This window comes from Dermacentor andersoni, chromosome 1 (genome assembly GCF_023375885.2).
Source record: "Dermacentor andersoni chromosome 1, qqDerAnde1_hic_scaffold, whole genome shotgun sequence".
Classification (NCBI taxonomy): Eukaryota; Metazoa; Arthropoda; class Arachnida; order Ixodida; family Ixodidae; genus Dermacentor; species Dermacentor andersoni.
Window position 1 is genome coordinate 314626825 of NC_092814.1, and position 26777 is coordinate 314653601.

Genomic DNA, 26777 nt, shown 5'->3' on the forward strand with positions numbered 1-26777 from the left:
TATTCTGCATGGATTTTTTTATTCTTGTTTGGCAAATCTTATGGCGTTGCTGCACAGCGATGCACTTTCTTGACCTTTCAGTGCTGTGGAGCAGAAGGCGAACAGTGACTCCTGCTTTATTGGCTTTGAGTCATACATGGTGGAGAGAGCGTCATGATGTCATTGTGCAGAATCTTTATCATCTGCAGAGAAGGACGGCCATTTCTCTTGATGCAATCCAAGACATTGCTGATGAGGATGGACACATACCCTGAAACAATAATGCGTCAGAGCTGCACTTAAGGGGCGATGTATAGTGGACCTAGGTATTCAGCTACAACTATCTCTAACTTTGCAAATTTTTGAGCAAAGTACAGTGGTTGGAAATTTTTAGACTATGTAATAGTGTCTTCTAAAAGTGTGGTAAATTTAGTACAAGAATACTGAATATCTTTAAAATATCATTTTAGTATGTTTTACTTTTTGAAGGAACATTTCTGAAATTTTTAAGTAGGCAAAGAGCTCCAAAGCTTTCTTAGTTTTATATGTACTGGGCTTTGTACTGAACCAAAATAATAAGGGTAGCTTCAGCCATTGTATAATACATTTCATTTGGTTGAGTAGGTGTAGCAAGAATTCAAGAACAATTTACAAAAAATGCTATTTGGAAAGTACAGCAGTCCTACAGAAAAGCTTTCTTTTGCCAGTAAAATGGTGTTTTGAGAAAACATGATTGACATTTAATTTCCAACAAGTTGACCCTAGAATGCTCCTGGTACATTAGTCTTCACAACAATTTTTTTCGGATTGTCTTTTAACACCATTTCTTTCACTCACCTTGATTTTCCTCCATTTCTTGCTTTTGGCAGAGGCCTGAAAGCCAGCCTATCTTATACATCATGGTCCACCCTGCTTGGCATAGCAATGCAAAACACACCTGATGTAACACCAAAGGTTGTTTTGGCACTGTTGCCATCACTGTAGTAACCAATTGCCTCCTAAACAGTGGCTTACTATGGATGCCCAGAAAATCAAGGGTTTGCGCGTGAACTATCTAGGCTATTATGACACCTTTAGGGCATATAGTGAACTACTGAAAACATTAAATAAACTACAGACATTATGATCCTAAATGATTACACAAATGAAGATATTTGGGCATTTTAAGTCAAGAATAACAAAGCAAACGTCATAGCAAGTCACCCAAACTTTCGTAGCAAGCTGGCATGTTTGGCATCATTATTAAATACCTTCAAGTGCATATCTGAGGACGCCACTTGGTGCAAACATTTCCCATAGATGCTGGCATATTTTGGCATTAAAATTTTAAAAACTGCATATTAGTAGATTTTGCTGTCCATCCCCCTTTAACAAAACTCACTTGGCCATGTCACTCGTTGCAATTCTACCAATTGATGTGTGCAGGAAAACCTTTAGCTACATTTCTAGCATATAAGCTGTAGAAACTAAATGTGATATGGCAATTTTGGTGGTGACACTGCTCACAGTACTACACCCACTTACAATGCATTGACTTATCTGAATGTCTTGTTTAAACCTCTGAAGTCCTACATTCAAACAAAGCCGCCTACAAGTACTCAATATAGGATACATTAAACTCTGGCTGTGTGCAAATTTTGGAATGTATGATGTAAGCAGCCAATATGCAGGATGTTAACGGCAGCTCAATCATGAAAAATGACAGCAAGAGAAAGCCTATAGGTGTCCGTACATCCCAAATTGTGAATGCCAAATTGGGAGCAGCGGACCTGCTCCTCGAGCAAGCACCACTTTCTGACAAACAGCATTGTCTTCTTGATTGGAACACAGCCCACGCCAATAGAGCATAGCGTGAGAGCAGTAGTGCTCTACTGTATGCAGTGTGTGGTCATCTGCTTGTGCTGTTTGCTGCCAGTGCAGGTGAAACGTTCTATTGAATGCCCGCTCATAATCAGCGTCACTGTGGCCACTTCGTTAGAATCGTCACACATATTAGAACTTGAAATATCTATGTCGGAGCTGTCGCTATCGAGCAGAAAAAGCAACGCTACGCACTGTGAAAAGTTCATGGCGTCTGCAATTACCATGAAATCCACGACTACCATGGCACCACCAAGCGTGGTGAACAGCAAGAGAATGAAAAAGCATACGTAAAGGAAATGTGTTAAGCAGAGTTCCGGTCCACTCCGTCTGTTCTCGACTGCTCCTCAGAGTGGTCGCGGCTGGAAATCTCTCAATCTATGAATGCAACACGCGATTCACACCCTCACTCTGTAATTGTAAAACACTTGCTCCAAGGAGAGCAGAAAAAAGTTGTGCCGACTTCACCATTAAAATTCACCCTAACATTTCACTCCACAAAAATAGCTTTAATTAACAACTTAGTTCAACACAAACCTCAAGCAGCATTGAACGCTAGAGCACCTTTATGTTCTATTTAAATATCGCAATCTATTTAAATTATAAACATTACATGATGACACTACTTACTCTATCTTGCTTTGTTTCATTGGTGTCACAGTCCACTTCGTTCTCCTCAAGAAAATCACTGGCAAATTCGCTGATCTCCATTCACATAGGTCAGCGTAGCTCTACTGCTATTTTCGTTGTAGTGAAGACCAGCAATCTGTGTTCTACAATGAATGGAACCACAAAATAAACTCATAAATAAACCCTGTGGACTGATCTGCTAATGAGGGCACAATACTTCATAAAAAAGCTGTGAAAGGAGAAATCCATGAAGACCAGACTAAACACATGCTTCATACTCTAGTCTTTCTGTCCAGCATTTCTTGAGATTTAAAAATTTTTGCAACCCACTAAGCAGCCGGCACCTTCCCCCTTCAATCAAATGCAAAACAGCACACAATCCATGCAAAATATTCTATTTGTACCAGAACACATGAATAAAAACTACCTTTCAGATCATGCGAGCATGATTATACAGCAGTTTCTTCAAGGGGTCTACAGCAGCGAGATTAAAAGACGGGGCAAAAGAAGACACACAGGGACCCACACAGCGCTGCATGTGTCCCTGTGTGTCTTTTTTTGTCCCATCTTTTAATCGCGCTGCTGTACACCCCTTGAAGATGCATTACGTACAAGCCCACATTGCAACCCTTGTGAGCAGTTGCTGGTTCAGAAGTGATTTATTTATTTATTTATTTATTCCTCAAATGCCCCTGGAGAGGGGTTTTACATGAGGGGTGGGCTGCTTCAAAGAAAAATGTGTTCCATGGCAGTCCTGAACGCAGACGCACTGGAGTGGTCCGCCGCTTCTTCAGACAGATCATGATAATGCAACACTAGCTGCAGCATTCCAAACCACATTTTCACACACAGCCTCTTTTCAAAATGTTACCTGCACTGAACTTGAAGAACCAAGGGGATAAATTTTTTTTTAGACACAATCGAATGAAGCCAAGGAACGCATAGGAGCAAAAATTGCCACCGGTGAGAGCCAAACCCACACCTTTCTCATTACATGCATGATGCTCAACGAATTGAGCTATGGTGACAGCTGTTCTTCCATCCACTTTCTTGGGTATTTGTGAATGTGTACAAGCTCTGACCTTGCAAGTGTTAGCCAGTGCCGCTCATGACCTTGCACTCAGCTTGCACTATGCAGGTATTAACAGGTAGTGCTACATTACGATTGTGTTCATTTTGACTAGCTGGTGCATGACTTGTGACTGAGGGCAAGAAACAGACACAACGAAGTGTTATTTGCTGTGTCTGTTTCTTGCCCTCTTTGTCCCATCTTCGAACTGTTAGTTTCACAATAAGTGTTACCTTGCCAGCATTTGTTCATAGGTGAATCTGCTACTCATGGGAGCATAACGAATAAGAAGGAACTCTGCACTGTTTGATGCACATGGCAGGTTCCACAGAAGACGGGGTGATCCCAGAATTGACTTCAGCTATTGGAATGACTGATTCTAAAAGCAAAATGGTATTTACATCACTTCACAGAAATGCAGAAAAAGAAAATAACACAGTTATGTGGCTCATAGAGAGCCTACCATCTGTAAATGCCAGTAACTTTACACCACAAATTACACATGTGTTATGGAAGAGGTATCAAAACAGTTGAATGCCACCAGCCATATTGCCACAAAAAAAACATATTTTTATTAAATTCTGCACCCATATGTGGCTGCGTTCAGGTTCTTAAATACGCAAAAATGCCAAGAAGAGCATTTAAAAAAAAGATGCTTCACACCACTACCTTCAGCAACAAGTCAAAGTACTGCATTGGTCTTTCAAAGCATAAGGGATGCAGCATGTTTAGGTACTCGTGCACATTTACCGCATGATGAAGGATTTACAGCCAACTAACTTGACGTCCACATCACTGTTCACTATGCAGCAATAAAAGTGCTGGATAAAGGAATTCCTAGGTAAGGGACTTCATGCTGCTTTGCTCATACAAGAGCAGCAATCTTCTCTTCTAAGCATATTAGAAAAGAGACCACATTTAAATGTGTAGCATTCGTTGCATTCACAGCGATGGACAGTTTACCTCTTGCAATGTGCCAAAGGTCAAACAAGTGTGTTATCTTGTGGTAGTAGTCTTTCATGAATGACTTGATCTCCAAGTCCCTGTCAGTGACAAGTGATGAGACAACCATATCCAGCTCGATTGTATGGTGAAGGGCTCTCTGAAAACCTTTCTACATCCTGTTTCAGGTGACAATTCAGTCGAGTGGAAAATACTTATTAGTTGAAAGTTATTCTATTACACAACAACAGCCAGACAAAGTACAGCCTATGGACGTAATTATACTATGCACTCTGCTTCATGCAATTCAATATAGCAGAAAGATTAATACATGGCCATTTTATTTTCAACACAATTTCAAAAGGTGGCAGTCAAAATAGCACAAAGATGAATGGTGACTCCATCTGTTGCGACATCACAAAATGTAAGCAAAAAGTGATCACACAAGAAAAGGAGCTTATAACGGGGTGTCTAGCAAATTACTTTTTCTAAACCCCGACTTTTCCACGTCTTTCTTTCTTTTTTTTAACCTTTGGAGTGAAATTTCCATGACTACTAAAAAATAAGCATCAGAACACAGCAACTTGTTTTATTGCTATAGCAATTTTATGGACACTCCAGGTGCATTTCTGGCATCAGCGGTGCCGTAAGGTTCCATATAAAGTACAAGAGCGATAAAATTGTCGCCGCACGCCGTATGCTATATGTGCAAGTGAAAGCATGCGGTGAGCCGGTGCTCACGGCTCAATCTCGTGCACACAAAAGAGGAAAGCAGAGAGGAAGCACGCCATCTCCCGTCATGCGTAAGGCTCTGGGGGAGGGTACACTCTTAAAATAGTTTGTACCCTTTAGGGCGTATCTTGTCCCACAACAATAATCGTCATCTGCCTTGCCTGCATTTCCTTTCTTGAAAACTCTGCTCATGCTACTTTCCTCACGAGAATGATATGTCGCACTGATAACGAGCATGCTGTTCGTGACCTGGAAGTACTGGGACGGGTAGCATTAACGAAAGGAAATGCAGGCAAGATAGATGATTATTGTTGTGGGACAAGATAAGCCTCAAAGGGTGCAAACGTTTTTAAGAGTGTAGGGAGGAAGGGGGGCTCTACTCCGGGCTGCTGTATCTTGAAAGCCACCTGCGGCGGCACAGAGCCGCCGTGCACTGTATTTTTGCAGCTTAGTTCGATGCGAGAGGCAGCATGAAGGTCAATTCGCTCACTGCTACCGTGCTTCCTGTTGTGTTCATGTTTGCTTGTGCGCACATGACATCATGCTTGTTAATTTACCTAGTAAGTATGCTTATTTTTACAAGTTTATACGGCCGATAAAACTACCATCCTTACTTTGTACAGCTGTCCACTAATTTGCTATTGCAATCGACACTTCACCTCTCAGGCGAAACTGCTACTTTTTTTCAACACTATTTTTCTCGCAATGTCCAACAAATTATGCTATCCAGAAAAACAATGAAAAATCGGGGGACAACTTACAGCTTAAGCTAGCAGTAGCAGGAAAGTATAAGTAATAGCCTTTTGCTCAGTTTACATTGCAGCATGATACCTAGTCAAAAAGCAAGACTCATGGCAACCCCAAGCCAAGCACACTCCACCAAAATGACTCGCTCTTCCTCAAGTGCATACTCCGTACAATCTATATATCACCTAAGACAGCCCACAAGCTTTCTTTGTGTGTTTGTGTGTCTGCTCTGCAAATGTGCCAGTGAACTTGTTGAGAATTGGCACACACCACTGCCAGCTAGGCAGCCAGATGCCACCATATCTATACTCGGTTCGTATAAGCTGCTGCCAGTAAAGCACACAAGCATAATCTCTGCAGCTTGACCATGGAAAAGCAACAGTTTCGCAAAGTTAACAGGTGACATTCAAACTTTTCAACATCTTTGCTATTGCAGAAGGCAGGCCAACAAGTGAGTGCAAAGGGCGTTGTCGAGTAAGGTGAAAAGGCATGAAGCCGTGATAAAAAGCTTTAAGCCCATTATATATTGCTGTCCAGCAAAAATTTGCAGGTGCTAAGTACACCTGCCTATAAGGTAATAATGTGGAAACTTCAAAAAAACTTAATTTATTTATTTCGTGCTCCAGGCATTGAGCCCACAATTAATGAGTCCATTTTGCAGTAGAGTGTGGGGCCTATGCACTGTAATATCTCCACTGTAACATTTCTGCAGCCACAAAGATGTCTCCAGTAATACACATTTGTTCTTCCAACTGACTAGTTTGCTCCAGTTCAATTTCACAACCCGAGTCCTCTCGGTGGTGTAATCTTCCTTTGTGTAATTGTCGCATACTTGGCTATCACTAATATTTCTTCGCCTTTCCGGCGAAACTGCAGTCTCTCTCACTTTCTTTTTCTTTTCCTGTGAGTCCAAGTATAAGTGCTGCTGCACATGACTGCTGTTGATTCTGATTTTGAGTGAGTCTGGCTTGGCTTCATTTCAGTTACTGAGTGTATTATAGTGTTCCCCAACATCATGCACCAAGAGTTAAAAAAGAGCAGTTGCCTTACTCGAAGAAAAATTAGTGCATATTGTTTCTAGTACAGCGGAGTAGCCACCAGGAATTATTTTCTTACTGAGATTTAATTCAGTAATTGCAATTAATTATCCAGCTCGAGAAGTACTGTCCTAATTTTCAACGTGTCAATGAGGTATTTACCGGCACACCCAAAATGACATCAAACTGCGTGTTTTCAGCGGCATACTAATAATTGCATACAATTTTTTCAGACTGGCAAGGAAACCTCACGAAGTATGAAAAATACCACGTTAGTGCGCTCCCACCAGCATTATAAAGCAGCGCCCTCAAATAAGCCTATTTAAAGCAACTGCATTGCCTGTCGCAAACCCGAGGAGACAGCGCATCACCTTGATAATGATACGGAAGAGGCACCAACACCAGGTTTTCTAGCTTCGCAGCTATTCCTTCCACTCATTTCTATGTCGCACTTATTATCCGTCTCTCAAGGCCGACTGATCACACTGATGACAAAAGCCCCTTGATAACGTGGCCAAAGCACTGCTCTGACCATGCACGAAGTGCGAAAAGCAATGTAATAGGCATAGATTGCTTTAAAATCCCAGCTTTGCTCGCACCTCATTGAAAGAGTGCATGCGAAGCTATATTTCAAGCCAGAAACTTGCTTCGGACCAAAGCCAAATTAAAGTGACCGTTTTATTTTTCATTAAAGTGCATACATGCTGCAAAAACAGGTTCGTGTCAAAAAATAAAAGCTAAATAAACTGACTGGGAAGCAACCAACGTGTAGAAAGAAGGCGAAACTGATGTGTTCGATAAATATACCGCTTTTAAAGGAGCCGAATCGGCATCAGGATGTCTGCACAAAAAAAAAGGGGGAGAAAAACCATCAGATTTCAGTGTGCCCTTATTATCTATGAATTCGTAAGCTCCGTTCAACACAAGCCAGAGGACGTGTTCGAATAGGTCTCCTTTTGCAGCTACGCAGTACTGTGTCCGTTTTATCACATCTCCAGTGGCTTTCTTGATGACTGACACCGTAATTCTACAGCAGACATCCGTTATCCTTGCCTTGAACTAATCTGATGTCCGTCTCGATCATGTAAGCACAATCTTTCACATAACCCCAAAGAAAGAGTGTGCAGGGAGGTCAGGTGACCTAGCCAGCCAATTTACAGGGCCGTGCCTTCAAATTTATTGCGCATGAAAGTCGCATCCAGCCAGTTTCGTGCTCAGCTGCTGTTGTGTGCGGGTGCCCAACGTTGCTGACACCACAGAAGTGGAAGATGTGACAGCGGGACTTCGCTGAGAGGCTCATCAACCGCTCCTTCAAGGATTTCGTTCACGTAACGCTGTCCAATCAATGTGTGGTCGAAGAAGATGGGACCGATTATAGCACCGGGGTAAATTCCGAACCACACACTGATCGACCATTCGTACTGGTGCCAATTGCGCTTTACCCAATGTGCATTATGCAGATTTACCTAGGCATTTCTGCAAAAATTGGCTTCATCTGTGCACATGATGTTGCTCAAAAAGTCCGGTGACTTATCAGCATTTGTCAGGACTAGATTCGAGAAATCTAGACGATTCTACAGGTCCCTATTTTCTAAGCACTGGTGCTGGTTAACGTGGTACGGGTGAAAGGCCATCATGTAGAATCCTCCAAACTGATTACTTAAAAATGGGTACCTGGGCGGCCCCATCCCGCACGCTATCATGAGGGTTTGAGGCTACGGATGCTAGAAAATCTGTGTGTAGGCATGGACTCAAAGATGGAGTCCTCCTCCGCTGTTTCTTCAAGCTGCCGGTTTGTCTCAGTTTTCATAATTTCTGATGATAGTCGATGCGTTTGGTCTACTGCCACACTTCTAAGACCGATATATATATTTGTGGCCTTCCTCTTGTTGCCATTTGCAGATTTCATTAAAGAAAGACATGGCGACTGGGACGAAACAAAATGCACCTTTAAACCTTTATACTGATGCTGTCAATTCACTTTTTTTTTGCGATAGGTTTTGAGGCAAAAAAAAAACAACAAAAAAAACATGCGTGCACTTTATCGATGCTAAGACAACAGCTATCACAGCTTGTTTCCAACTAACACCAAACGCGATGTGTTACTTCTGCCGGAGCGCGGCAGATAAGGCACTAGCTCGATCCGGGTGTTTTTCTTTATTTTCTTTCTTTCGTTCTGGATAACTCAGAGGGAGCCTGTTGGAGGGCACTGCTTTATGATGCGGCTGGGAGTGCAGTCACGTGGTATTCTCCATATTTCGCGGGGTTTATTTATTGGTCAGAAAAAAATTAGTATGCAATTAGTACATTGCTGAAAATACTGCAGTTAGATGTCCCTTGCTGTGCCTTCAAATGCCTCATTGATGCTTTGATAATTAGGATAGTATGTCTCGAGTTAGATAATTAATTACAATTGCCTAATTAATCTCAGTAACGAAAAAATTACTAGCAGCTACTCCACTGTACTGTAAACAATATGCACTAGGTTTTCTTCGAGTAACACATTGCCATTTTTTTAAATCTTGGTGCATCATAGTTATTCCGACACCTTGTATTTATTTACGACCTCTGCATGCAACTTACAATGTTTCCATACCTAATAAATGTTGTAAATTATTATAAATGTTTTTTTTTTTTCATGAGCCATTGGCATTGCTTACTGGAAAGAGAAGCAATATTGAGACACACAACATTCACATGCATTTCACACGACGTTAATCAAAAAAGCACACAAAGCAGTTTTAAGTGTGGTGAACATACAGAACATATTCAAGGCATAGGCTCCTTTAGAAATAATTAGAAACCTTTAGAAATAATTTTTGATTGGCTACCTCCATCCATTTCAAAATATAATAAACTTTGTCCTGTGTGTATATTTCGACTTCGACCCCCATCTGCACTCTCGCGGCTCGAGACAGCAGTACTTTGCAGACTGTGGCTTGTGTCGCTTACACAAGATCTTTCGCCTTCCGAGTCGGTATGGACGACAGCGCGCCTTGCAGTCACTGCAGCAGCGAGGAGACTATCGAACACGTACTTTGCCACTGTCCTCGATACAGCGCGCACCGGCTGTCACTAGCGACCGCGTTGGCACGCCTTGACGACAGGCCACTTTCAGAACAGTCAGTCTTGGAATGCCGACATGAACTGTCATCGCAGCGAAAGTCGGTCAAGCCTTTGTTGACCTTTTTACGTGACAGTGGCCTATTAGAAGGACTATAATGATCCCATTCCATCCCTTTTCAAATTTTCTTTCTCACGCTTTTATTTTTGTCATGCTCTTCTTTCCGTCTTTACTTCCCCTTACCCTTCCCCTAGTGCAGGGTAGCAAACCGGAGGTTTTAACTTTGGTTAACCTCCCTGCCTTTCTCTCATTTGCATCTCTCTCTCTCTCTCTCTTGTGCATGTGCATGGTGTTTACAGTGGAAACTTGAAACAATGTTGAATCAGAAAATACAGATGAGGCAGCCGTCGCTAGTGCTTCTAATGCGCGTGTCCTCCCATTGTCAGGATTTGCAGAAATAAAGTGAAAGTATGAATTAAAACTCTTGCACGTCCATGCCAACAATGAAGCAAAAGCTATTAGCCCCAGTAATATTTCAAGTGAAAAGGTCGAGGAAAGTCAAAAGAAACCTCAAATGATGTCGGTGACAAAGCTCTGGCAATGGCACTTTAGGTGTGTGTGTGTGGGCGGGGCTTCAGCACCTACCGGAGGGGGCTCGGGCCCCAGAGCCCCCCTGTAGTCAGCAGCCTATAGTGCAGCCAAACGAATTAGTGCAGCAGTCACAGCAGTACTTTGTATCAGATGCATGGTATGTCCAGTGCCTACCTCTGGCTACGGTCTCTCCGCATGTTGTTGCACCATATGTTCAACAAAAAACCCACTGGATTTGTTACACTAATAAGAATTGACTGTAATATGTTTTTATGGGCTAACCAAACTGTGCAAACTGCTTTGCGGTGAACTAAAACCCTTGGTTTGTCATTGACATGGACCATTTGTTCCAGGTTCGCCCCTACAGCTATCAATATGTTCACAGCAACGTTAAGGATGCTTCGCTAAATGGCAAGCTCTGCACGTGAACAACTGTACCACGATACAAAGTCAAGTTGTCTCTTCCAAATGCATGAAGATGCCAAGTGTGTGCCCATGTAGCGCTAGAAGCCAGTTCTGCATGCGATTTACCAATAAATTCTAAGGTTGTATGAATAGTAGTTTTTGAGACCAAATTGAATTGGAATTGAATATTGCCAAAGGCGAATTGAATCCGGGAAGAGAATCGGATTGCATATTTTTCAAATAGTTTATGAATAACGTACAGCAAGCTCATTATAATATCAAACAATCTTCACATCTTGGTATTCACAACACTAGAAAGTTTGTCATTACAGTGTACATTATAAAGCATGCTTTACTAAAAGCATAAAAGGGAGCATTAGGAATTGTTAAGCTGTTTTTTCGCGAACTCTGTGCTCTGCGGAGCATAGGCAGTTATGCATTATTGCATAATGTTTCCCTTGTTAGCGATTCGTTATCTGTGTGTACATTCACAACCAAAATCAGAACTGCATGCTGTCTGCGGTGATGGCCGAGTGAAGAAAGGAACTTTTTCTCTGGTTCAAACAGCCGCAGCAGATGGTGCCGTAACTGCATCAAGTACATTGCAATGAAACATATCTAATCCGATGAGAGGACTCAGGTGCTGCACCTATAAATAATACCAAACAGTATTTGCTGCTGCATGCTCTGTCTAAACAGCCTTTTTATTGCGAGTCATCGCATCTAGCTGGAAAAGTATGGCTGGCTGAGCAACAGAGCATGTCACGTACACTGTGGATTGGATTAAAGCTATCACATTTTTAACGCAATTTCATGTTATATTGCGTACAGTCAACGATGTGACATGGAGTTGGACTTCGCAATAACGAAATCAACGGGGAATGCAAAAAATTCGCTGTTGCAAGAATTTTGTTGTTGCGAAAAGAGAGCACAAATAGGTAATGCATCGCAGAACAAAACTTTATTGTCAAAATTCCATTAGTCTACTTTGGCAAGCTTTTGAAGATACAGAACGGCATTGCCGACAGTACAAAGTGCGCCGCATACATCGATCAGCAATGGTAACACTGCCGTGGTGCAGTACTCTGTCAACTGTTTTTGGAGATACAACCACTTTTGCAAAAGTTTGTGTAACTCGGCATCGGACACAGAGCAACAGCGCTAAATGCATACAGCAGCATTTCTGCTGTTGACCGTAGGCGCAGACGCGTATGGTGCCAAGCGTGAAAGTGATCGTACACCCAAAGGCAGTCGATCGAGATACCGGCCCCTTCACGCAAATCTACATCCGGCACCCAATCTGCAAATGATATCAGTCAAGTGGCACCAAAACCCGCATTTTTGAAGCAAGGAATGCGTATTCCCAGATGATTGCTCAATCATGGCCCAGTGCGTAGCACTCCACGCTGCGATCACCATCTCAAACACTATAAACAATTCCACATCGGTGGGACGTGGAATGCCTTGTTTTTGCATCATTTTTCTTGCCGAGGCACAGACTACGCACTGCACTAGGTGTACAAAAACCGCCATCACATGCCAGTAGCAACATGCTGCCACTTCAAACAGGCGATCAGCAAACAGTATGGCAGCCATGCCGTGTTTCCTCCATGATCACTCCCAGTGCTTGGTTGCTTTTGTAAACAAACAAGGTGGCGCCCACACAAGTGTAAGGTGGTATTTTACGTAATTTTAATGCAAAGCAACTGCATTTGAGTAAATTTTGGAGCCTGCTAGCCTTGCATGAGTAGGTAATAGGCAGGGTTACGTTCTAGGAAATTTCATTGATGCGGGATTGCAGTACAGCGACATTTCCTTGTCAAGAGGTATGAAATGCATTGAATCCTATGGGTGTTCACCTAGGATACGAAAATATTTCGTTGTCGCAAGAATTGTGTAGTCGTGAGATTTCGTTATCACAGGTTTCCACTGTATTTGAAAACTATTCAAGAAATATTTGGATTCTCTAATAGTTGATTGACTGTAGGGGTGTGTGAATATTCAAGACTTTCGAATAACAAATCGAATAGTGTCCTATTCGATTCGATCTTCGAATCGAATAGTCACTATTCGTAAATGCGAATATTGTTCAAATATTTTTTTAATATTTCAAAACATCAACTGCACCCACTTAAACATAAAATTGGAGCAAAATTACGGTAAATTTTCACCCCTGCAGGGATAGTACAGACATAAAACATGGAAGCTTGTGTAGTGGGGCAGGCTACATCTCTTAGGTGGCCATACGTTAAAGGCTATACATCGATCATTCGCACCCTCTGAAGGGTCATGCGCATGTGAAGAAACTACTTGTTTGCTCCTAAGTCTCCATTTGTGTTTCAATGTGTAAGCATTCTTTGGTAAGTACCCCATCAAAATCTGTCTGTCACACGAAAAGTGTATGCCATGTATCTGCAAAAATTCGTAATTTGCGAAGTTTGGAGATTTAATCGTTTTAATAGTGTAAATTTAGATGATCAGTAGCTTTACAAGCGATAAGGAACAATTGAAAGAAAAAAAACGAACAGAGATAATTTGGTTAACAAAATCGGGTCTGTAATGCAAAAAAGTGTGACACATTACCCATAGGGACACATAGGGCTCTATAGAAAATGCATGGGGAAACTTATGGTAGGGGTGAGCCAACTAGAAATTTTGGGGTGGGCCAACTTGAAATTTGGGGATGGGCCACTTTGAAATTTAGGGGTTGGACAACTTGAAATTTGGGGGTGGGCCAACTGAAATTTGGGAAACAAAATAAAATAACAGCCAAGCCAAAGAATGCTTATGCATGTAGCAATTCTCATAATTTCTGTATAATTAAAAACAATGCTTCATAATGTATTATGTAACAACAGAAATTTGCTAACATTAAGAATGCTAGGATGTGAAAATTTTATAATTACTGTGATAATGACTTAATTATTCAAAAATTATTCAATATTCGATTTGATTCATTTCTGGCACTATATGATTCGTGTTCGATTAGGTCTCAAAAATCGCTATTCGCACACCCCTGATTGAAAAACTATTTAGTTTTTCAATCAGGAAAGACACGGGTGCGAGAAGGCTGGCTCCCTAGCCCAGGACTCCAGAGGCCGTTGCTGTACGCTCAGCCTGATCCAAGGGACCCTTCTGGGTCTCCAGCTCAGCCCGAGCGAGGATGGCCTCTCTAGGCTCCCCTAGTGAGGCGAATACCAGCGGTGTTAATGTTCGGTGGCCTATTTATATATTCACCCCCCCCCCCACACCAGGAACTTTGACCCGCATATACGGCTGGCCACATTGCGCGCCACAGTCAGGTGTGGAAAGACGTTAGCCTGGATTTTTTTCATATTTCTGAACGTTTCCTACTCCAAACTGCAGAGGCACATAGATTTGTCATTCGTGACGCTGGTGCTAAAGGATGTCGTACGGGGTGTGGTCACTTGGTATGTTATTCGGAGCGTCACCTGTTGGTTCACTAGTTTGCGAGCTAGTACATTTACCCGTTCGTTTCCTGGGACTCCCGAGTGTCCCGGGCACCGCGTAATGCTGTGCGTTTTACGGAGTGTTTGACCTAGTAGCTTAAGGGTTATTTGCGGTAGGCATCCACTTATGAACACCCGGCACCCCGCTAGTGAGTCAGTCAGGACCGCTATCGAGTTGCTGCTTGCTTCTGCTTGTCTAATTGCTAGAGCAATTGCAGTTGCTTCAGCTATGCTCAAGCAGTGCAATGGATGTGCAGTAAGGCAGAGATTTTCATGTTTGAGTGTTTGGAGTGGTTGGCTGCTGTAAGTACATGGCCTTGGTTGGACATCGCAACGTCCATGTATATGACGTCGCGATCTTTCCTGAATATTTTAGCACTAAGTTGTTTAGCTCTAGCCGCATACCTTGCGCCATGGTAGAGTGCACTCATCTTCCTCGGAATCGGAGAATCAATCAGTTTTCATAGTCACGGGGATGGAAGGGAGGTCCTCCTTTGAGTAATGGGGTCACATTGGGAAATTTAAACCTGTCAGGACCCGTCTTCATGCCTTTGAGAGGTTGAGGCATTCCTTTTGCCCTAGCATAGTCGCTGCCCTCAGTTCCTCGAAAGTGTTGTAAAGTTTGAGCGCTTGTAGTTTTTCCTTGGACATGCTGAATGGAAGTCCCAGTGCAGCTTTATGCACCATATGTATATTCACACCCACTTGAGTTTTGCTAAGGCTGAGCTCTTGATACGGCAGACTATATGTGACCCTACTTAGTACGAATGCGTGTACTAGGTAGATGGCCTCCACCTCACTTAGACTTCTGCCTTGCCTCGCTATTCTGTTTATCACACAAGCTATTTGTTTGCTGGTCGCTTTTAGGATTTTAGTTGCAAAGTCTGCTCTGCAGTTTTCCTGTGGCCATAGGCCTAGGATGCGGATTCTTTGTTTTTCTGGGATTTCCGTGTTCCCCAGTAATAGGCTGACGCTTTGATCTTTCCGATAGTTTTGGCCGTGTAGCCTTACCCAATGTGATTTGTTTGGTGCTTAGGACATGCCACTTTGTTCTGCAAAATCACTTACTGCTTCTATTGCTTCTCGCAAGACTTGTTATTTGTACCCTAGAGGACCTGTTGTCGCCCACAGGATGCTGTCGTCCGCATACAGCGCGAATTTCATGTCTGGGATATGCTGCAGTCACCTTGCGAGTCTGTTCACGCCTAAATTCATTAATAGGGGTGAGGGGATGGCCCCTTGAAGTGTACCCTCACCAGGCATGTCAAAGTTCGCTGACCTGATGTCTTCTACTCCTATCGTGCCTTTCCTGTCTATGAAGAAGGAGCTTATGCAATTGTACATTTTCTCCCCACATTCTATTCTTTCTAGTTCTTCGAGTATGAGCATGTGCGACATGGTGCCAAAGGCACCTTTAAGATCTAGCACTACTACCATGTGCTCCCCTCCCATGGGTATATTGCTTAGGACTGCCTCTTTGAGTCTGAGAAAGATGTCCCGAGTTGATAAGTGTCTTCTCATGGGTTCTCAAAGTGGGTTCCACAGAACACAGGGGATCTGCAGGCCCTTCCTCGGGGCTCCGCGAGCCACTGATAAATTTTCCCTGGTTCTGCGCTCACCATGTAGCTAAAACGGCGAACACGAAGTGCACTCGATCTGAGAACCTCCATTACCCATGCTCGAGTGTCAAAAAGCACATCAGAGTGCATAACAGAAATGGGCAAACTGCGCAATAAATTTGCCAGCAGACACCCAGCCTCCAAAAATGGGCAGTGCGCCTAAGCTTTTCGACTCAATCTTGGAGGCCATCACTTACCACCATGCGCATCTCTCCCGTTTGTAGATTAGTGCCGCTAGCGTGCATGATGACGTATACGTCGGAGGATTAAAAATAATAATAAATACATGGAGTAGCGAAACCCAGTTGCTTCTAGTACTGTAGCTTAGCGAGCGTGGAGCACCATAAATGCGCGATGCAGAAGAGCTAAAATGGTGCTAGTGTTCAACCGAAACGAAGCGGTGGAGTCTGCATCGCCATGCTCATCAACGGAAATCGTACGTGACTGACAGCAAAGCCGGTACGCTTCGTGCCTAACTGTGCCCTTAAAGCCTTTATTCTTGCGTTTATCACCGCGCATAACACTGCGTGGAGAGCCACCATGATTTCGCCCGCAGCATTTGCGGCAAACAGTAGTTTCGTTTTGACTCTGGGCGCGCGTCGGCCGCGTGCCTTAAGAAACGAAAGGTCGCAGTCCATGATCATGTCAATAACAGCTGTGGTTTCGTCTGCAGCAGTTGTGGCAGACTCGGTGCAAAGCTGTTGAAGATTAAGAGCATTGACTACAGCCCGATGGACTGGTGATTTGGTGGTGACAAATCGGCCGCCAACATGATGTTGGCGACTGGCGAAAAAGTAATCAGGATGTGCACGCGGTAATGAAAAGCATGTCTCAGATGATGACGCATGCCGCTGCCGCACTGCGAAGGAAGGCGCGAGGCTTTCGCCCCTGCACTCATTCGCGAGTTGACGAGAATTGCAGCTTTCACACTGCTCTTGTCCAAATATAAACAGGATTTGCTGATTCATTCAATAAATGAAGGCGCGTTGACGCAGTAAGCATTTGTTTGTTTTTTTGACATGCTCGATCATTCAACATGCGGTTAATTTGGACTTTTTTTTTTCCGGTCCCATGAATACACATTAACGAGGCTTTACTGTACTAAAAGTAGTCGGCGCTAATTCTATGACCTCTCGTGATTAAATGTTATAAGTGTCTGCGTGCAACAAGCAATGAAAACTGCCATTCTTCCTCGGCATGCCTTGTTGCAACGCTATCTTGTCTTGGCTCATAATGATTGCACCCAGTTTGGACCACATGGGTTGCACGTCACCGTCATAGAGCGGCCGTGATCAAAGTAGCCTCCCCGACACAACAGTTGGCCCCAAACATGTTGCGCGTTACGCCAAGCCTCTATTACGGGAGGGGGCGTGGGGTCCTTGGCACTTCATAAGGCTTAGGAGGGTTCCCTGGGACCAACATGCCTGAGAACCCCCGATTCGTGAGCCTTGCTTGAATGACGTTTTCGAAGAGTGTCTTAAGACATGATGCGATGGATATTGCCACATCCTATATCGTCACCGCGGGTATATGCTAAGTCGTGAAAACGACGCTGAAGTAGCATGCTGGTAGAAAAACAGATAACAATGACGTTGTGTTGGCTGTTCATATAAGGTGATTTTATCCGTGCTGTACACCGGCTTTACACTGAACGTAAGTTCTGCAGACTGCAAGCCTTGCCAGCTTTTGGGAAGAGTATGATGTTGGCGTCTTTCCAATGGTGTGGGAGGCTCCCGGTCTCCCAGGTCTGCTCGTTAAAATATTCTACTACGCGCTCGAGCTGCTCGTTGCTTAGATTGTGGAGCATGAAATTGGTGATCCTATCTTCCCCTGGCACTGAATTTTTCTTAACGGTTTGTGTGGCAGCGAAAAGCTCCGATTTAATGTGTCGTTCTCTATGCCTGAATAATCTCGGGTGTCATACTCAGAATATTTTGTTCCAATGTATCACTCCCCAAGTTCCTGTAGTAGTTTGTCGTCACCTTGGTAGGTGCCTGTTAGTGTTCCGAGGGTTCGTGTAGTGGCGATCTTTGTATTTTCGGGGTCTAGCATATTTCTTAGGATGGCCCAGGTTTTCGCTGTCGATAGAGTTCCCCTGAGGGGAGTCACTGAGCTGGGCCCAGTTTTCTGCTTGTAGTTCATGCGCGTATTCATTCGCCTGGTCCTAGATTTCCAGCATCCTTATTCTTAATTTTCTGTCTTTGTTGCTTTCATGTTTTGGCAAGTCCCCACCTGCAGACCCACAAATGTAGCAAGCATGGTCGACCACCAGGTTTTCTATTATTACCATCATTTTTCTGGTATGAGGCTTCGTAGGCCTCTTTAAGCTCCTGTGCCCAATCTTCCACATTTGCCGGCTGGGTCAAGAAAATTGAGTACTGGCAATATGCTGCCCAATCCGTTATAGACAAGGAACCGAGATCGCGTTTGAGTTTTGGAGTAGTAGTGGAAAAGCTTACGATACAATGGTTGCGCCCCAGGTTTTCCTCCAAGTTTTGACAGTGACCGACTCTAACGTTCAGCGAAAAGGTGAGGTCTGGGTACGTGTCTGCACTTACGCTGTTCCCTGTCCTAGTAGGCGCCGAGGGCAACGTTTCCAGGGTTTGTTTGAGCATTTTCTGCTATGACTCTCTGGCACTCGGGATTTGACGTAATGGGAGCCCCGTTTTGACCGTCCCCTCCAAGCTTACCTTCTTATGGTCGACGTTTTCCCCCTTGTTCCCTGGAGCCCTGTGCCTGGGATTGAGCTGCTGGGAGTGGGATTTGGGGTGGGGGATGTCGATGTCCACATCTCTTTTCAATTTTCACAGGGACAGGAAGTATGATGTCTCGCTAGGCCTCTTTGGCTTGTTTGTTTTGGTGTTCTTGTTCCAGATCTTGACCGCAATCTCCCTCTGGGTTTTAACTTGATTTCTTCTCGGTGTAGCAAGGGCCATTGATTGTCTTTGTCCTCCAAGTCATCCAAACTGAACCATCTTTGTCCTGGGGGTAGCAAATTAGGTGTGTTTTTCCACAGGCATGTTACACAGGTGCTAAGTTTTCCTGAAAATACCGGGGTGTGCTTGAGTCGCTTGAGCCTTCTCTTGCATTCTTTTTCTGCTGTTAAATGTTCTCCACCACAAGAGGCAAAGGAGGTTAGGCACCGTGGTTTGCCCTGGGTTCTTTCGTGGCGCACTTGTGACAGACTGGTAAATCAGGCTGCGGGCATATGTCTGTGCATTGCATTGTTTGATGGCACACGTTGCAGAATTGAATAGTGTTCTGGGCAACACGCCAATTCACCACCTGTGTAGTATACGTAGTGTGGCACGGTTGGCCCGTAGAAAGTAACAACTGCAGTTTTGATATCGCCGAGCATTCGTGCTCCGAGTATCTCTACTCCTTGCGTGTGGACTCGTAGGTTCGCCTTCAGCATCCTGGCAGGGGCGCGAGGCCCTAGGCCATGTATTACACACCTTTGCTCGTGCATTCCCCAGTGGCCACATATGGGTTTACGGCATGCATTCTTCCATTGATGCTGAAGTTTATTATGCGATGGATGTGGTCTGCCATAGTTTGGTCTGGCATCGACTTAATAAATATGTTGGACCCTGGTTTTAGTCTTAGGAGGAATTTGTCGCCGCTTACTTGGGCTCGGTAGGCTGTAATCACGGGTTCGACGAGTTGTGGGCTTGTTAAGATTTTCACTGGCAGTCCCTGATGCAGGCGAACTTTAAAGTCCTTTTTCCGCAGAAGTGGTAGTTTCCGGAAAAGAGGTTTCTGTCTGGTGGTGAGAGTCATCTTGATTAGTTGCGACTGGCTTGTCTTGCCTTCTCCTATATTTTTCTGAAGTTTCTTGCCTTGTGCCAAGGCTTTCTTTTGGCATAGCGTTAGCACTATCTGCCAGCTGCCCTCATCACTGACTGGATCTCTGGCTCGTTTGTACATGTATGCTTCGAGGTTAGGTTGGCTACTTCACCATGGTGTATCTGCGTCTTGGTATTCCAAGCTGTCGCGCTCAAAATTTGAGGCATGTGCTAGTCACGTTGATGTCTTGTTCCTCGTCGGGTTCCACTGCACTGCCGCCGCAGTCGGGAGGGACACCGGCGTTGCCATCTGTTGTAAGCACGCCATCAGCTTTCCCACGTTGCAGCTGCCGCTTCCCCTACTCGTCGGTATAGGCTTAGCGTTGTCACCTCGTTATGAACGCCTTTGAATCGTAGCAGCGTGGAAAACGGTGCAAGGGCCAAAAGGTTGGTGTCCATGGGTTTTGTTTAACCTTATAAATCCAATGGTATCAATTTTCCCTGGGTTCTGAGGAGGTACAACCAAAAAGAGGACCGAAACGGTGGAGCCAAATGTAGTGCTGCTGCCTACACGGCTGTGTTAGGCTTAGCGAGCTCTCATGTAGTCGAGTACACTCTTAAGCAAATGTACACCCTTTGCAGTGTATATTTGCCACAGAACAATAATCGTCATCTGTCTTGCTTGCATTTACTTTCTTGAAAACGCTGTGCTCGCTACTTTCCTGTCAAGAATGCTCTGTCATGCTGATAACTGGCATGCCGTTCGCGACTTGGAAGTACCGGGCTCGCAGCGCTAAAAAAAGGAAATTCGGACAAGACAGATGACGATTACAGTTGTGTGGCAAAAGGGTGTCATTTTGCTTAAGAGTGTAGCATTCTGGCTCGTAAAATGAAATGTTTTGGCCACTCACGACTGTGGTTGGTCTCGAATGATGTGGAACCACTTTACGGATGTGATGTAGTCCAGAAATTGGATCACACTCTTGCGAGCCCAACCTCCCTAGTCAGCACCCCCTAGTGTTCCTCTTATAGCTGCTTTTAGATTTGTGGTAGAATCGGATAGTGACAATTCAAGGTCTGAATCGAATAGGACACTATTTGATTTGTTATTCGAAAGTTCAAAATATTCGCACACCCTTAATCAATTTTGTATGGTGATGGAGGACAGAATTATGGCGCAGGAAAGTTGACTTGTAACCTAAATCGTTGCGGGGTAAGTGACCTGCATGAATTTGCAATTTGGACAGTTTCATCGGTCATTCTTCTTGACTTTACTAATAATAAAAAAAAATCCCCCAACAATTCTTTGGCTTTTCCAGGTGCTCAGGATTACCCCGCCTTTTCCAGGTCGCAGTCAGCCTGCATAAGCACTGTGATGCCTATCTTTCTTTTGTTGGCCATGTGTTAAAATATTTCAGCTTTGAAGTTGGGCTGCACTGGGTTGCTTGCGCATCAATTTTTCTGGAAGGCGTTACTTTACAAAGGCACTACACAAGCATGAACTTTAAGTGGTGCTTTCTTATACTTCACTATTTTCCGAGCTGCAGACTAATGTAGAGTTACGCAAAAGCACAGAACATTGCTAGCTCATCTTAATATGTAAGGAATAGATGTAAACAAGAAAATGCACAACTATTGTAATAAAATAAAGACCCACCTTGACAAGTTCCACATGCAGTACTTGAATGTTGAGGGTAGTGTCCATTAATATGAATGTGGAGAAATCTGGAGAATGACAATTGCCTTCAGCTGCCAGGGAGATGGTGTTCCACACGCTTGACAACAAAGTTTAGCTTGTCTGCAAACATATTGCTCTTTGCGGAACATCAGGTTACCGAAGCCCTAAAGGTGAGCAGACTGGTTGCTGGTGCCACCTGGTAGAGCAGAGTTTAACCAGAGTGAACACATCTATTATTGTAAGTAACCAACAATATTCTACTTAGCTGCTGGTGTAAAGTGTCGGCAGTGGCATAATTGATAACATGCCGCTTTTTTTTCAATTCTTTGACAAGCACACCCATGTAACACAACAGCATGTCCAGCACGTTGTGGCTGAACAAAGCGTCACAAGACATCACTACCAGCGTTTTTCCTGCATTTCACGCCTCCAATAACCAGATATTCCGTAAACATTAGTATGTTTACAGGCAGGCCAAAACTCTCAAATGACCTTCAAGTGTGACACTCATGCCTAAAAAGCAAAAACAAGGCATTGTATACCTACCTTACTCCTGCAATACTGCATAAAACAAGTCCAGAGTTTAGATTTATTGGCAATAATAAACTGTTTCGCCTCAAATTTTTTGTTAAACTAACTCAGTCACTGAAAAGTCAATGACCATGCATTGGCATCTGTAGTGCGAATTTAACACTACCAGCTTTGGAGGCTTAAGGGCTATGGAGTTGCGCTACTGAACTCAAGGTCACCGATTCAATTCCTGGGTGCCATGGCTGCATTTCAACAGAAATGAAATCCAAAAGTGTTCATGTAACATGCTTCAGGTGCACGTTAGCTACTGAATGAAATGGCAATTATGTCATATTCAACATGGCAGTGCCCACCCTGTTCTCTCTAGGTCAAACAGGTAGCCTTGCTGACCCACTTGCCCTCTTCACAAGAAGAGAATGGTGTTGTAGACTTTCGCAACCCTCCATAAAGAATCGCTGGCAGCTGACCAGAGCTCTCCATTATGGTATCCCTCATAGTCCACTATGCCAGTTTCGGGACATTAAACCCTACAATTTAGTTTATACACTAAAATTACAATGTTCACTAACACTAGTACTCTTCAAACTGTGTTTTAGTAAAGCCGCATGTCAATGCACTGAAACATCCATATTAAACATATGCCAACTCGACATGGAGTGTACCCAAATTAGAATCCACTGAAGAATATTCAGTGGATTTGTTCCACTGGATATCTCAACTGTGCTCTCCAACCACTTTGGCACTTTGTCAGAACCTCAATGATGCAAAAGTGAAAAATAATGTATTTTTATTCTGCTGCCCAGTCATGTGCAGGTATTTCTGGTGCAGGTGGCCTGCAGACAAAAAGAAAAGCACAGACTGCATTCCTCAGTTTCAAAAACTGACTGCTGGAAATAATTTTAAAAACTATTATAAAAAGGCAAGTTGCAAATGAAGCATTTAGAGCTTTCACAAGCTGCCCAAGAGGGAAACAAGAGCACCTCTATCCACTTTCATACTGGCAAGACATGCTTCAAAGAAAGTATATTGTAAGTATACTCAGCATCATTGTTTCTATACGCCAGCTCATGACATGGGTATTTTTGCATCTTGCATCTTGCCCGGGCATGAAATAGATGGTAGCTGGCCCATGCCGTCGTCCAACTTATCCACGCTGAGGACACTGTTGAGGGGAGCCTCTTGTTCTCATTGAGAACAAGGAATATGGGATTTATTTACAGTATCTACATGAGAACGTTACAGTTCATCAGTCTAACATGACTGAAAGAGGAACGCACCCTGTAGAGCCGACAACAGCTGCTTATAAACACTCTGTCCTCCCTAGATCCCTAGGTGAGGGAAAACGGCCGTTCGACCAAATGGAGTGTCCAAAGTCATTGTAGCTGACCCACCTTTGAGGGGGAGGGTTTACGCACTCACTTCCGCACAGGTTGCACTGACCCCACCAAGGTGAGAGGGTTCTCGCAGACACGGTGCTTGACCCGAGCAGGCGCCTCTTTATCCCAGAGTTGACCCTGCAGTGAGTGGCCGCCGCGTCTGTCCATTGACCGAAGACTTCTAGGCTGCGTGAGGCGGCACCACAAAGCATCTTCTTCCAGGAATTCCCCCGCTCCAATCGAACCGGAGAAGGCGGCGGTAACTCCACAAACAATACTTGACTGCGTCTAGACATCCCGGCGCCTCACGGCAGGGGAAGCGGTGCATTGTGGTTTTTACAAAGCGAGTTGTCGCAGCAGACATGGTGGCGCCGTTCGGTTGGGGACTGTCGCTTCCCCAAAGATCGCCAGCCTCTGCAGGTCAAACGTAACACCTTCATCAAAACACATGGCCACCAGAGCAGGGAATTGAACCTGTGATCTAAAGCGCAGCAGTGCAACTCCATAGCTGCTAAGCCACCACGGCGGGTTTGTCTGATTCATCAGACCCACAGCAGCTGTCCTTATTGTAGCCTGGCCTGAAGGCAGAATTGAAACTCACGTAAATTGCATTTGCAACTACTGTTAAAAAGCATTTTTCATTCTCAATCTGTACATTGCTGACATTTCATACCTGTTTGCACCAAGATCTGGGACATCAACATTTGGTTTTGGTGCAGGACACAAATGCCTTGGCCCCTGATGCGATTCCTCTGAGCATAGCAGCGTCCGTTTGGATGCTGCTGTCCTTTACAAACATAGGACTGGCCTGAATACCTGTGACACATAAAATATATGTGATGTTCTTCACAAGCACCCAGTTTTTCCAGCCACACCAATAGTAACAATTTCTCACCAACAGAAGAATTCTGGAGACAGGTTTGTGCAGCCATTGTTCTGTGACCAACGTGATGTGTCTTGACAACAAAGTCACACTTGCGCTCTGCAGTGGCACTCGCACAGGAAGTTGTTCGTTCACTGCCCCTCAAACTGGTCGTGGCCTGGCAGCTAGGACCACACTTGCTACACTCCATAGAACTATCAAGCTGCTTGGCATCACTGAGAGCCTCTTGGGCAAGCTGTTCACAAACCAAAAGATAAAAGTACACTGTAGCACACGCAAATGGCACACAGGCAACAATGTATTCGACTCTCGCAACTTCAATAAATTGCCCACTGTGGGAGCACAGCAAGTGATGTAAAAAGAAAATTTACCAATCTTGTTCCCAATACATTCGAGGTTGCAATGGTGCTATATCATCTAAAACATTTCACAGTTGCACTAGACTTTTTTGTCTGGGCTCATATCCTTCGGCGTTCATTTAGAAACTGCACGCGCAGCTACTGCAAGAAATTCTCAAAAAGATTAACCACTACAGGCCATGGCGCCGACGACAGAAGTCAGGACGAATTATGTCATTCCTATTCCTATGTGTGTAAATAAACTACTCGACAGAGGGGCTGTTCTTGGGACGCTAGGCAGCCTCACTCAAGAATGAACATGTTCTCTGGCTTAAACAGGTGCTGGCATAACTTACCTGAGCTCTTTGTCGCTTGGCCGCTCTCCATCGCGGTAATGGTGGGTGGCTGGGCTTCGTGTGCACGAACAGCGTTGGCACGGCGTCTTCCTTCAGGCGCCTGCCGTAGTTCGCTTTTGCGAGCCCAAAGGCTTCCATCAAGTACACGCTGTCTTTATAGCAGTTTGGAGTGAAGTGGTCAGAGCACACGCAAGCGTTTTTATCCGGGGACCAGACGACGCGCCGCACAGCACAAAGCCACTTCTTGCGAAGAGCGCTGTCGGACGGAAACCTGTGGTAACAGACACCGTTCGTTTTCGTTGACCTGTTCGTGCAGCCCTCAACACAACACCAACTTCCACCCATCGTTTCATCTTCTACAACGCCTGCAGGCCGAAGAACAGCATTGGCAATGACAAACGTTTGCGCAAAACCAAGGAAACACTGGCTGCGAGGTTTAGTGTACGTGCTAGCACGGCCGTGGTACCCAGAACCTGGTAGATGCTGGTAGTATATCTATCAGAAACTCCATGATCCAGCAAATGCGGGCAAACGTAGGCGCCTTGGTAGGCGCTGATGTCAGCAAGCACAAGGTCATAAACACAGAGGAAAGATGGTCATGAGGACGATGATGGTGCCTGCGGCCACATCCCTTCGAAACAAAAAAATTCGTAGAAACATCGCCTTTCATGGTTCGATTCGTTCAATAGCACTCTTATATTCCTGATCTATATAAAAAAAAAACATATTTTTAGATTTTGCTTCTCGAATAAAAACAAATCTCGAAGGTTATTCTTTGACATGCTCTGCAAACCTTTCGAGAAATATATTCATCAAAATAATAAAAGACAATGGAACGTAGCAGTAAATCAAGTCGTAAATCATTATTTCTTGACACTGCGACCACGGTATGCATAACTACGGTGACCGGGACAAAGTTCTGCACAGTTGCTACAGCGCGGCGCGCGGCGCTGCCATCTACCGTCTTGGACGAGACGTTCATTTAAGGGATCGCCAACCGTTTGTGCGCAGGCGCGAGTAAGACCAAGCGCGAAAGAGAAATCTGGGGGCTTTTGCTCCTTTGACTTTATTCTATGATATGGCTGCCTAGGCACTACGGAAGAGGTTTCGCGTGTTGTAGGCATTTGCCCCTAGGCGTGCCGGCATTACGGAGTGGGGTCGAGTTTGTTTACGCTCGGACGCTGCTGAAAGGCCGCCGGTAACGATGACTGACTCAGCGCCGCAGGCGCGAGAAAGTCTGCCCGACATACCTTTAGAGGCAAAGTTCTGACTGGTGTTGCAGAAGTCGCGGGGCGCGGTAGTGCTGAACTTAGCGTCTCAAGTTGGCGGCTGGACGTAATTATATTTATTCAATCGTGTTTTTTTTACTAATTGAAACAACGTGTCATCAAAGCTAGAACCTGGACTGGTCCGTGGGTTGGGGCTCGCAGAGGCCTGCGCGTGCCAGGGGCCTGCGCGTGCCAGATCGACTGTCCGCAGCCAATTTCTTGTGCGAACACCCCCTGGCATGCTTCGGCCTCCGCGGCCCCACCCACGGGCCGCCCTACTTCCAGCTTTGCCTTGGGTGCCCTGGAGATCCTGCGCCGCCTGCTTTATTATAACGTCAGGTGCTCTCCTGGGGCCCCCGTTTGCCGGTTACATGTGCCCTCCTGGATCAGTGCTTGTAAAAAAGTCAATCTATCGAC

At 44.5% G+C, this 26777-nt stretch overlaps 1 protein-coding gene across 11 annotated transcripts; it reads right to left on the bottom strand.

Moving 5' to 3' along the window:
- On the bottom strand, positions 1 to 26012 carry LOC126548220 (uncharacterized). Of its 11 annotated transcripts, none has more exons than XR_008609235.2 (8): positions 25093 to 26012; positions 24411 to 24633; positions 24189 to 24331; positions 21588 to 21804; positions 4502 to 4581; positions 2470 to 2612; positions 817 to 888; positions 1 to 250 (listed from the first exon to the last, which is right to left on the bottom strand). XR_008609235.2 is itself a non-coding variant. In XM_055063399.2 (4 exons), exons 1-3 carry the CDS (start codon positions 25435 to 25437, stop codon positions 24213 to 24215), a joined length of 687 nt encoding a protein of 228 aa, XP_054919374.1. In that variant the 5' UTR covers positions 25438 to 26012; the 3' UTR covers positions 21815 to 22121; positions 24189 to 24212. The 11 variants fall into 11 exon arrangements, 4 of the variants coding, with proteins under 4 accessions (XP_054919374.1, XP_054919373.1, XP_054919372.1 ...); XR_008609233.2 differs by having other exon boundaries at positions 4502 to 4659; XR_008609237.2 differs by lacking the exon at positions 4502 to 4581 and having other exon boundaries at positions 21588 to 21655.
- Positions 26013 to 26777: the final 765 nt, after the last annotated feature.

What these genes read in the sequence shown, in the direction of transcription:
- LOC126548220 (XM_055063399.2), bottom strand. Translation starts at nt 25,437, where the DNA reads ATGGGTGGAAGTTGGTGTTGTGTTGAGGGCTGCACGAACAGGTCAACG. An exon ending in CCAAGCGACAAAGAGCTCAG is followed by an intron (nt 24,634 to 25,092) that starts GTAAGTTATGCC and finishes GTTTGTGAACAG; the next exon opens with CTTGCCCAAGAGGCTCTCAG. An exon ending in TCTCCAGAATTCTTCTGTTG is followed by an intron (nt 24,332 to 24,410) that starts GTGAGAAATTGT and finishes TATGTGTCACAG; the next exon opens with GTATTCAGGCCAGTCCTATG.